We start from the raw sequence: 13,108 nt of genomic DNA on the forward strand, positions 1-13,108 counted from the left end.
ACATCAGCAGTTACACTTCCTCAAATGTTACTTTTTAAATGTATATGCTTGATTTGTTGATTAAGAGCCAACAGGAGCTAAGATTTAAATATTTTAGGTAAATATACCCGTCTCGCTATCGAAAGCGGCTCCTAAAACTAGTGCGATAAGGACAAGGCGAAAAATCTTGCGTATAAATCTCAAAAATCGAGGTTTCGTACTCGACTGTTTCCTCCTCCAAAACTTAACCAATCATAACCAAATTTGGAAATCTAAATGATTATGACATTATCTGTGTCGGACCGTTTTGCTTTTTTGACTAATTGATATCAGTTTTGAATAGCACGCCTCTCATTGCGGCATAGTCAATTAGGCCATTTTGGCCATTTTTGAAGGGCTCTAGCGCCTTAAAAAGCAAAAATATCAAAAAAAGCAAAACGGTCCGACACAGATATTGACAATATTAATCTGTGTTGAAAAAATCATTGCTCTAGCTTCAAAACCCACGGAGGAAACAGTCGAGTACGTTTGTATGGAGAAATGACCACTCCTGTTGGCTCTTAAAACACAACAATCACTATATGTATGCCTTTAAGATTTGAGGAGTTCCCTCGATTCCTTATGGATCTCATCATCAGAACTCGAGCTTGACAGAAATGTGGCTTAAAAACTAAACTTGCTTAACAAACATAACGAAGAGGACAAATCGCCAAACGTGAACTATGGGTCGTTGAAGAGTTCTGTTCTGATCATCATCAGCAGTTCCACTTCATCAAATGTCACGTTTCTGAATGTATATGCTTGATTTGTTGATAAAAACACAAAAATCACTATATGTATGCCTTTAAGATTTGAGGAGTTCCCTCGATTCCTCATGGATCCCATCATCAGAACTGGGTTTTGACCAAAACGGGACCAATCTGTATGCATATACATACAATCAAAAAAAGAATTTTCAAAATCGGTCCAGTAATGAGGGAGATATGGAGTAACAAACATAAAAAAAAATAAAAAAAAAACATACAACCGAATTGATAACCTCCTTCTTTGAGATTTGGAAGTCGGTTAAAAAAGACACGTCAAGATTGTTTACCTTTTTTCTAATGTTTGCAGCGATTTTTTCAATGAACGAGAACGCACAACTCTAACACCGGGTGCGTGTGCGTAGTCGTGCAAGTGCGCGTTGTAATATACGGATCCTTATGAGAGACGGCACGCCGCTTGCGTGACGTGTGCGTTGCGTGCGCGGCTCAAACATTTTATTGTGACTCAAGCGTTTTGGCGTACGCGTCCGATGTGCTTTGGCCTTAAAAATTAATGGCGTTATTCATAAACGGCTGCTAACATATCATAATGATGATAGTCGTTTGTCCCTATCTGTCGTTATGCCATAGAGAGGGGCAAACGACGATCATCAGCTGATTAACTTAGCAGACGTTGAATGAATATGAATAACGCCGTAAAACTTTGTGACTTACCAGGTCCATAATTGATGTCCTGCTCAACCCTCATATTGGCCTGCAAGTTCTCGTTGGTGAATAGTATCTGCTACTCCTGGTACCCAAGGTCCTTCATGGAGATGGTCCACTGGTGTATGGGCTTCAGGGCGGTGGCCGGTAGATGGCGCTGTTACGACCGGTGGTAATCCTACATCGCGCTAACGTTGGTTCAACGTAGATTTATAAGGTGTTGGTATAACTTACCAGGTCCGTAATTGATGTCCTGCTCAACCCTCATATTGGCCTGCAGGTTCTCGTTGGTGAAGAGTATCTGCTCCTCCTGGTAGCCAAGGTCCTTCTTGGAGATGGTCCACTGGTGTATGGGCTTGAGGACGGTGGCCGCCTGGCCGGTAGATGGCGCTGTTACGACCGGTGGAAATCCTACATCGCGCTAACGTTTGTTCAACGTAGATTTAAAGGGTGTTGGTATAACTTACCAGGTCCATAATTGATGTCTTGCTCAACCCTCATATTGGCCTGCAGGTTCTCGTTGGTGAATAGTATCTGCTCCTCCTGGTAGCCGAGGTCCTTCTTGGAGATGGTCCACTTGTGTATGGGCTTGAGGGCCGGTCTGTCCGCAGGAGGTGGGACTTGAGGACGGTGGCCGGTAGATGGCGCTGTTACAACCGGTGGAAATCCTACATCGCGCTAACGTTTGTTCAACGTAGATTTATAAAGTGTTTGTATAACTTACCGGGTCCGTAATTGATGTCCTGCTCAACCCTTATATTGGCCTGCAGGTTCTCGTTGGTGAAGAGTATCTGCTCCTCCTGGTAGCCAAGGTCCTTCATGGAGATGGTCCACTGGTGTATGGGCTTCAGGGCGGTGGCCGGTAGATGGCGCTGTTACAACCGGTGGAAATCCTACATCGCGCTAACGTTGGTTCAACGTAGATTTATAAGGTGTTGGTATAACTTACCAGGTCCGTAATTGATGTCCTGCTCAACCCTCATATTGGCCTGCAGGTTCTCGTTGGTGAAGAGTATCTGCTCCTCCTGGTAGCCAAGGTCCTTCTTGGAGATGGTCCACTGGTGTATGGGCTTGAGGACGGTGGCCGCCTGGCCGGTAGATGGCGCTGTTACGACCGGTGGTAATCCTACATCGCGCTAACGTTGGTTCAACGTAGATTTATAAGGTGTTGGTGTAACTTACCGGGTCCATAATTGATGTCCTGCTCAACCCTTATATTGGCCTGCAGGTTCTCATTAGTGAAGAGTATCTGCTCCTCCTGGTAGCCGAGGTCCTTTTTGGTGATGGTCCACTGGTGTATGGGCTTGAGGACGGTGGCCGCCTGGCCGGTAGATGGCGCTGTTACGACCGGTGGAAATCCTACATCGCGCTAACGTTTGTTCAACGTAGATTTAAAGGGTGTTGGTATAACTTACCAGGTCCATAATTGATGTCCTGCTCAACCCTCATATTGGCCTGCAGGTTCTCGTTGGTGAAGAGTATCTGCTCCTCCTGGTAGCCAAGGTCCTTCTTGGAGATGGTCCATTGGTGACATTGGTGTATGGGCTTGAGGGCCGGTCTGTCCGCAGGAGGTGGGACTTGAGGACGGTGGCCGGTAGATGGCGCTGTTACAACCGGTGGAAATCCTACATCGCGCTAACGTTTGTTCAACGTAGATTTATAAAGTGTTTGATAACTTACCGGGTCCGTAATTGATGTCCTGCTCAACCCTCATATTGGCCTGCAGGTTCTCGTTGGTGAAGAGTATCTGCTCCTCCTGGTACCCAAGGTCCTTCTTGGAGATGGTCCACTGGTGTATGGGCTTCAGGGCCGGTCTGTCCGTCCGCACAAGGTGGGACTTGACGACGGTGGCCGGTAGATGGCGCTGTTACAACCGGTGGAAATCCTAGATCGCGCTAACGTTTGTTCAAAGTAGATTTATAAAGTGTTTGTATAACTTACCGGGTCCATAATTGATGTCCTGCTCAACCCTCATATTGGCCTGCAGGTTCTCGTTGGTGAAGAGTATCTGCTCCTCCTGGTAGCCGAGGTCCTTCTTGGAGATGGTCCACTGGTGTATGGGCTTGAGGGCCGGTCGGTCCGTCCGCACGAGGTGGGACTTCAGGATGGAGTGCTCGGGGAGGCTGTAGGGGGGAGGGGGCTGCTCCTCGCGGGGCGGGGAGGCGCTGCGGAAATGGAAATTAATGAGTGTAAGGCCTGAGTGGACGCTCGAGTTGGGCGTGCAGCGGGGCGGGGTGTGCGGCGTGCAAGTTAAACCAATGCAAACGTACAGTAGCGGCCTTAGTGCACGCTGCTCAAATTACTTGTGAGCTCGACGCCACGCTGCACGCCCCGCCGAACGCTCCGCATCGAGCGTCCACTCAGGCCTTACACTTAGAGTTAGATCAAGATAAGTGTGCAACGATCTTGACAGCACACGCAGTGCAAGTGTTATTTATACGTCATAATTTCATACACGTTGACGTTTAAAATAACACTTGCACTGCGTCTGCTATCAAAATCGTTGCAGACTTGTCCTGGTCTAAGTTTAGTATATTTTTTTTTTACGAATTAGTATATTTTTGTAATTAAGATTACAGGCAACGCAATATAATAGAAACACATTTCTAAAAACCACGACTATAAAACCACTTGAAAAAAAAACACGGTTCACAATTTTCATATTTTTACCTTTTGTCATAGAGAAATATAGTAAGACAAGAGTGCTCACTCCATACATCAGTTAGACTATTAATTTCAGTGTCTACATCTAGCATCGAGTAGCGGAACTATCAGTACTGCTACTTGACAATAGATGTAGCACCGACCGGAAAGTCTTATGCTGTTGAGATAAGACTTTCCGTTCGGTGCTACATCTATTGTCAAGTAGCAGTACTGATAGTTCCGCTACTCGATGCTAGATGCTAATAGTCTTTTTGGTACTAAAACTGATGTATGGAGTGAGCATTTTTTTCTCTATGCTTTTGTGCAAAAATTGTTACAAATTTTAAAAGTGCGTTTTAGACTTAGTGAAAGTCAAAGTCGAAGTTCCTAGAGAAAGACCTCAAGATTGCTAATTAAATTTTTGGCAACCGTACGGTGATCTAAAAACGCGTCAGTTTTTCTAAAACTATGCTAGTTAAACCTACTGCACCTCAAGGCGAACTACTAGTTTAATCTGTCAGCTCCCACGGCTCATATATGGTGACGTCATATCGTGGGATTCGACAGGTTAAAAATGGAAATTAAATACCTGATCTTCATCTTATCTTGCCTGTCGTACGCCGGGTCGTGGTACAGAGGTTCCTCGTAGTGCTGGAAGGTGTATTTCTCGGGAAGGGGGTCCTTGGTCTCCACGATGTACTTTGTGTCTTGGAGACCGTTGGCGTATTTTATACCTGTGAAACGTAACTGGAGTGAGAATACTTTAAATTCAAGTATTAGAGTAATGAATATTATGATATCATATCGTACATATTAGAGAATCCTTACGCCCTGGCAACGATATTGCGCGACCGGCGACGGCGGCAACCATAGGTGGAAACGAAAGGTCCGATCTCTGTCTCGCTCCAACCTATGGTTGCCGCGGCCGCCGTCGCCGGTGGCACTTAGGCCATTAGGTCTCATTTAGACGGTGCGAAAACTCGCATGCGAGTTTCATTACTCATTACATTGCGATATTTGATCGGTCGGCTGAATAGGGTCTTCTTCCTTGCGTTATCCCAGCATTATGCAACGGCTCATGGGAGCCTGGGGTCCGCTTGATAACTAATCCCAAGAATTGACGTAGGCACTAGTTTTTACGAAAGCGACTGCCATCTGACCTTCTAACCCATAGGGGAAACTAGGCCTTATTGGGGTCAGTCCAGTTATTGAGTTTATCGCGAACATACAAACAGACGCGGCGGGGGACACAGTTTTATAAGGTGTAGTGATAATTATTACCTTGCGGATACCTGCTATCATAGACAACCTCTTTATTCTCTATATAGAACTTGTCGGCGTATATTTTTTCCTCCACAAACTCGTCAGGCTGGGCCATGTGCATGATGGGTTTGGGCAGCGTCAGTTTCAGCGATCTCTTTGGCGCCTGCTGTTTTTTGGCTATCGCTTTGTTCGGCGATATGTGGTTCTTTATTTTGAAGTCCTGAAAAATAAGTGTCCGTTATTAATAACCCTACCCTTAAGGTGCCTTAACCTGTCCGATCCCACGACCCGAAAACTATTACCCCTATGTTTCCCGAGCACTGCGCGATGGCCGAACTCCGTATTTCCCACGAGTTTTAGACACTTACGCAGCGTCTTACGTAGGCGAATAACGCGCGAAACCGAAGCGACGCGGCGTGACGCGGATAAATCAATCCTTTCCTTTGATACCCATAGATAGGAGTGTCCTGCGTAAGCGATCTAGTGCGCGCGGCGCGAATTGCACGCAAAAGTCGGGCGGCGCGGCGCGGCGAGACGGGCGCGGAAGAAGCAAACCGTTCTCACATTATATAAGGCCCACTTGCACCATTCCACTAACCCGGGGTTAACCGGTTAAACCTGGAGTTACCATGGTTACCAGTATAATTTGACACTAGGTTAACGGTTTAACCGGTTAACCCCGGGTTAGTGAAATGGTGCAAGAGGCCCTAAGTGTCCTACGTGAGCGGTCTTGACGCGATGACGGCGCAGAGCGGACGCGATCAATCCATTTGATTTTTAGACGCGAATACGGCGCGGCTAGAGTAAAATACCGGATTTGATGTGATTAGTCGGCTCACATTTGATACTTTATAGGTTTTACTGTAATCTACAGGGAAAATAAATAAAAACATATTCAATATTACACAATTAACTTTCGATTCTACCTACTTACGGCTTTTGACTGCGGCCGCAAGTAAATCATATAAAAAACCGGCCAAGTGCGAGTCGGACTCGCGCACGGAGGGTTCCGCAACATCAACAAAAAATAGAACAAAAAAATCGTGTTTGTTGTATCGGAGCCCCCCTTAAATATTTATTTTATTTTTAGTATTTGTTGTTATAGCGGCAACAGAGATACATCATTTGTGAAAACTGTCTGTCTAGCTATCGCGGTTCATGAGATACAGCCTGGTGACAGACGGACAGCGAAGTCTTAGTAATAGTCCCGTTTTTTACCCTTTGGGTACGGAACCCTAAAAATTGTACGGTCAACTGCAAATATAAGTATCGACGCTCTTATTAGGTACGCTGGTAGAAGAGTGGTCGGTACATATTTTTGAACAGTTGTTTGCACCCAAATTTTTACACTTGACTGTACCTGCTGTATTATTTACTTAGGTATTTAAAGTGTTCCTATCTATAATAAAGAATAGATGTACCTGTCTATTGGTACATACATACGAGTATGCCTGAAGTAGGTAGTTCTTACCACTACACCACTAGACTAGTCCTAGGCTAGTCTAGGCTAGGCTAGTCTGGTAGTGGACTAGAGTCCATTACCAGATTTCTATTGATGATTCCCTGTATTTACAGAAAATTACAAGGGGAAAAAGGGAAAGAGGAGCCGTCAATGGACAACCACCCGGCGGTTTCGGCGCCTCCAATGGCCTCGGGAAGTTCGTTTAGTAAGAAAGAGGCTGAAGAGCGTATTCGACAGACACGATCCCTGCGGGACCCCGAGGACAGTCTCCAGCTCCGCGGAGGTAACGCGTCCCCCCTCGCCCACCACTACTTGGATCCTATTGGACACAATGATTTATAACAAAATCTAGTAAAATAGATAGCAAACGAGCAATTTATCACAATAATGTGGATATTAAAATAAAATATTGAAAAATTATAAAAATACAGGACCCGAAACTTTCAAAATTTAAGTTTTTTTTTTAACTTCCAAAAACGATAAAAGTAAGGGTACCATCAATGATTTATAACTCAAGATAGGTTATAGGCGTTCCAAAATTGAGGCGCTTAACTTGTGACAAATTGGACAAGTTGCCTTTAGACGCGGCTGGACAAGCGAGAAATGTGCAAGTGCTTACGAGCTCCCGCACACCGAAAGAGAAAGAGACGACCCTATGTTTAACAACGAGTGTGACAAAGATGGATGGAATGAGAAAATTAATCAAAAATAACAGATTTCTTCGTAGGCACTGAAATAAATATGGAAGTATTTTTTGTGCTCCTGAAGTATGAATATAACCTATCTATGGTTATATAATATCATTGATTGGACATAACTGAGGAGAGCAAGGAGAGAACTGGGCCCCGAATCCCGTGGACATTTCCACGGGATTCAGCTTGTCGACGATAAGGGCATGGTCGGCGGTGTCGAACGCGCGCGAGAGGTCACAGCACTAGAGATGCACCGGATATCCGGTTACTATCCGGTATCCGGCTTATCCGGCCGTTATTTTAGTATCCAGCCGGATACCGGATAGTCACCTACTATCCGGCCGGATACCGGATAGTAAAATTAACACATTTTGGGGTAAATAATGGAATCTAAAAAACAGTCACGGTCATAATGCTAACGACACAGTAGATAGAAATGAATACGTAACCAATGTCACACAATACACTTATTTGTTTACACAAAAATACGCGCGCGCACTTTTAACTATAAACGAACTTACTACGTAATGACATGATAAAACTCGTTACGTTCCTAGAAATGTGTCCGCGCGAACGTTCACTACGAAAAAGGTCGAAACCTGCACGACGCGCACCTGCAAAACTCAAAATATAGGTATAGTTCCGCCGGCCGAATATCCGGCGGCCGGATACCGGATATTCGGCCAGTGTTCAGGCCGGATATCCGGTATCCGGCCAAACAACTATCCGTTGCATCTCTACACAGCACAGCGCTCAGCACACGCCACACCACTTCTCGAACCAGGTCAGTGGTCGCGCGTCCCGTCCGATAGGCAAATTTACGGTCCGATAAAACATTTTTATCCAGTATGTAATTCAGCAATCTTTTATTTAGCCCTACCTCTAATATTTTACTGATTGATGATGATGATACCAGGATCGAATGAAAGACACGGAGAAAGGCGGGGCCTGAAGTTGGCGGAAGCTCTTATGGATAGATATTTGAATGAACAGTGGAGGGGTCGTGGCAATGTAATGTAATAATAAATGAACTTTTAAAATAATGCAGTTTTTTATTTATTTACGTTTACGGCATCACGAGATCATCTTAACTAGATTTAGTTATACAATTAAAGTAAGTAAGTAATATTTATTTGTGAAACACAGGTTATATACAGATGACAGTGAGTTGATACAGTACTCTGTGATCTACCATATAGGTGTACATATATTTAGTCTTCTTATATCTAACTTATTATCTAGATAGCTTAGAACTTGTTACATATTTACATCATACCAAATTAATTGAAACATTCGGTTACATTGAAATTAACGGGTTGGCTTAAAGTAATGAGAATTTTTATTTTCAAAAACATCAATAAAAACTCAATTTCTATAGGTTTAAGGATTTTAATATGGTAAACTCAATCGTGTTTTATGTTTTAATTTAATATTATAATATTGCAAAAGGTCCCGCATCTTCGATTTTTCTTAGCTTACTTTTCACCGTTAGCATCATACTTTGGACGACATTCAAAAAGGGAAAAAGGGATTTCGAGGGCAGTGGTCAGAGACTCGTCGGGTCCAGCAATAAATGCCGACGTGTATCAACGTGACTGCTTACCTATAAGTTCGCCAGTTCATTACTAGGGTATCATTCTAATGGTAAATATATATTTTGGCCTGATTTAGCTAGCTCTGACTACGCCACGAGCACACAAAACTGGTTGAAAGGCCGTGGCATACATTTCGTACCAAAGGACGCCAACCCTCCGAACGTCCCTAAAGCTAGACCGATCGAAGATTTCTGGGCAATCTTGAGTAGACACGTGTATAGTGATGGCTGGTAAGCAAAATCATCGCAACAATTGAAACGAAGGATACAAAGTCAATTTGAAAAAATTGACTTGAATGTCGTCCAAAGTATGATGCTAACGGTGAAAAGTAAGCTAAGAAAAATCGAAGATGCGGGACCTTTTGCAATATTATAATATTAAATTAAAACATAAAACTCGATTGAGTTTACCATATTAAAATCCTTAAACCTATAGCAATTGAGTTTTTATCGATGTTTTTGAAAATAAAAATTCTCATTACTTTAAGCCAACCCGTTATGTCAAATAAAATAAATTAATAGAAAGGACAATTTTGGTCACGGGCGAAGTTTTTGTCAGATAAAAATTGATTGATGGTATAAGTAGGTTCCTTTGATGAGCTCTGTCTTTAATTTGTTTTTAAACTTTTGTATCTCTAATTCTTTAAGGCTTTCAGGTAGTGAATTGTATATTATGGATGCCATGCCTAATATACTTTTCCTTAATAAAGCAGTTTTGCCACTTCTCGTTTGTATTGCATGTCTATATCTAGTATTTCTCACATTTGGATTCGATCTCAGTGGAAACAGTTCCGGATTAGATTTAACAAAAACTGACAGTTCGTAAATATATAGGCTTGCAAGTGTCAGTATATTTAATTCTTTGAAATAAGGTTTGCATGAATCATCTATTTCTAAGCCACATGTGGCGCGAATGCATTTTTTTTGCGCTCTGAATACGAGTAGTTTGTTTGTTGAGTTATAGATTCGATGTACCCATGATACGCTAGTAAAACAGTATTGCGGTCTGAAGTTTGTGACATTTTCCTAAGGGCAAATACGAAACTGTTTACACGTTTACATAAAGACTCTGTGTGCGATTTCCAATCGATATAAATAATAAATAAAATAAAATAAAAAGCCTTTATTTCAGGCAGATATTGCACCCATATTGCAAACAAAAATTAAAATTAATTTAAAACTAATTTGACACCGTAAAGGGGTGCCACTCATGTTAAACATAAATCTAGTTACAAATAAGGTCGCACATATAAAGTGCAGAGTCATTTCCTATTCTGGTCCATGTGAACAGAAATCCAGCGCTTAAACACCGGACTCCTACATGACAGTCTATTTCTAAACCTAAAAATTTTGTTACTTTTACATCTTCAATATTTGCATTATTATAGTTAATGTTTATATTCATTGCATTTGAAAGAGGTTGATAAAACTGCATTATTTTAGTTTTTGTAGTATTGATCTTTAATCTATTATCTTCAAGCCACTATGCAACGGATGATAGTGCACTATTGATATCAGATTCATAAGTATTAGGATTCGTCATCTCAATTAAGATTGTACAGTCATCCGCAAATAGAACCATTGGATGTTCAACATGATGAGGGAGGTCGTTTATATATATTAAAAACAACAACGGCCCTAAGATGCTTCCCTGTGGAACTCCTGACAATATTGGTTTCATCGTGGAGTAGTAAGCCAATTCTTGTTTTGTTGTGTTACATATGTTTGTTATCTCTGTGCATTGCATTCTATTTGTCAGATATTATTTAAATAATATTTAAACATGTGTCAACAAGCCTATTACCTACACTCACTAAACATTCACTAATGTTCGCTTTCCTGCAGCTGAGCGTGAGCACCGTCTACATCGCAGTCTCTCGTGAGTAGGGTAACTCCAGCGGCGGTAGCACGGTCGCATTTTTATCGCTTGTCAAGTTCTAACAAGTATGTAAGTGCGAAAGTGACGGGCATATTGACAAGCGATAAAAATGGAACCATGCAGCGCCCGCAGGGTAGTTGGCCATAGCTTTTTTAGAAAGCGATAAAAAAATAAGTTTACATGTAATTAAAGAAATCTTTATTTCTTCATAAACTTTGATCAATTGACTTTCGAAAATGAAACAAACAAAAAATTTTTTCTATTGCGATCAGCTTGAGAAAATGTTTCAAAAAAAAAATTTACAATTGGCCATCTCTCCCGAGGTGTCCGGGAGTGATGATCATACCATTACAGGAGAGATGGCCATAACATAACTCTTAATTTTAGTATATGTAGAAATAGAAATAGAAAAACTTTATTTGGTGTAAAACATAAAACTTAACCTATAATACATCTTATTCATTAATATATTTTAACACCAAAATGGATGCCACTCAGCATATGCCGATGTCTAAGATACTTAGCCATGGCGCTGGTTTTCAGTGCAACCAGGGAAAACACAATGGAAATAAAAATAAAATTAAACAAAACCAAGCTAACATGTCGGAGAAAGTGAATTTAAACTATGAACATACATAATCCGTGCTTTTAACATGTTTATTTTTAATTTTTATTTCCCAAATACCTTTTCTTCTCAAGACCCCATTTAGGCCACCGAATACCAGCAAACAGCACACTCAATGCAATCATGGGGAGAAGCTCGTGATATTTTTCCCACACCTGCAATAGTTATCTTTCTAAATGAACTCCATTTTCCTTTTATATTCTTTATCATGCATAGAGGGACATCGTCACTGATGACCTTTGGAATACCTAATTCGTGATAGATACATCTTCATCACTGTGTGCGTTCTCGGCCATATGGCCATAATAGCCCAACTTGAACTAGCCATCTCTCCTTTTCTTCCGGAAGAGAAGACCACGCGTAAAATCAAAACAAGTTGAGACTCGAGCTTCATTTTTATTTCGGTTAGAACAAAACTACAACCGTATACTTTGCACCAAAAGCAAATAACACCATTAGAATGAGACACTTACATCACCACCATGTAAAATATGAACCCTCTAAAAATATTTGCTCTAGTCAAAACAATCAACAAGGATTTTATGTACTTTTACAATTTTTTACTCCAAAATTTTGGCCACATCCTTGCTCCCAAGCATGACGTGAACAAGATTGATTATTATACAAGCGATTCTTTTGTATGATAATCAATCCAGCATTGCCCTAAACACAGGCCTACGTCACATTTCTGGCACATCGTAATCACTTGAGTGCGCTTGCCAGAAGCTGCGCATCGTCTACAACGCAGCCTCTTATGTTTAATGGCCTTGCCTTCACATCCGGCCGTGTATGTTGGGTAGTGATCTTTTTCGCCGTCGAGGCGCACAATAGCATTTACAATCGGGGATCGGGGTATTTGGACCGGCTGCCCAGCCCTAACTAGTGCGTCTGCTAACTCGTACCTAAATTCGCGGTGCGTTTGCATGCGCAACAAAGGATGTTTACAAAATATTATGTAACTATTTAAAATGCTTGTATTTATCATACGGATAAATACTTTTATGTACCACTTGCGGCATCTTTTTCGTTCCATAGGGAAACCGCTCAGCTTCATGTCTTTTAAATCCACCCCCCCCATGGTCTTATTATATGTTTCAATTGATGCGGGTTTTAAAAGATTTTGTCCGAAGCGCCGACCAACAACTTGCTGGTCATTGTGATACGTGGATATCACCGTAACAAACTTGACATCATTCCATGCGGTGACGGCAATATCCCCACAGTGACAAACAATTTGTTGGCCTCTCTCCATACCTCTTAAATTAGCCTGCTTAATCTCGTTAGGAATGTACTGACGGTTTTTGTTGATGGTCCCTAATACGTCTGTTCGCCTCGATTTAAGGAATCTTGTCAGGAGCAATTGGTTGTACCAATTGTCCATGACAACTAAGTGTCCTACGTCGAGAAAGCCATCCATGAGTTCGAGAACAACCTTCGCAGTTTTGTTGTCGAACCCATGAAGGGCTCCCTCAACAAAGGACGAATCCTTTCCTGCGTAAATT

The 13,108-nt window shown here is 42.0% G+C and overlaps 1 protein-coding gene across 1 annotated transcript in view; it reads right to left on the minus strand.

Moving 5' to 3' along the window:
- LOC134658323 (lysine-specific demethylase phf2-like) overlaps nt 1-13,108 on the minus strand; it is a 74,333-nt gene that overhangs the window by 32,888 nt on the left and 28,337 nt on the right. The window contains exons 12-15 of the mRNA XM_063513953.1: nt 5,373-5,574; nt 4,681-4,825; nt 4,597-4,605; nt 3,390-3,613 (exon numbers count right to left, since the gene is read on the minus strand). Coding sequence (XP_063370023.1) covers nt 3,390-3,613; nt 4,597-4,605; nt 4,681-4,825; nt 5,373-5,574 — 580 coding nt within the window. The remainder of the gene's footprint in view (nt 1-3,389; nt 3,614-4,596; nt 4,606-4,680; nt 4,826-5,372; nt 5,575-13,108) is intronic.

This window comes from Cydia amplana, chromosome 22 (assembly GCF_948474715.1).
Source record: "Cydia amplana chromosome 22, ilCydAmpl1.1, whole genome shotgun sequence".
Classification (NCBI taxonomy): Eukaryota; Metazoa; Arthropoda; class Insecta; order Lepidoptera; family Tortricidae; genus Cydia; species Cydia amplana.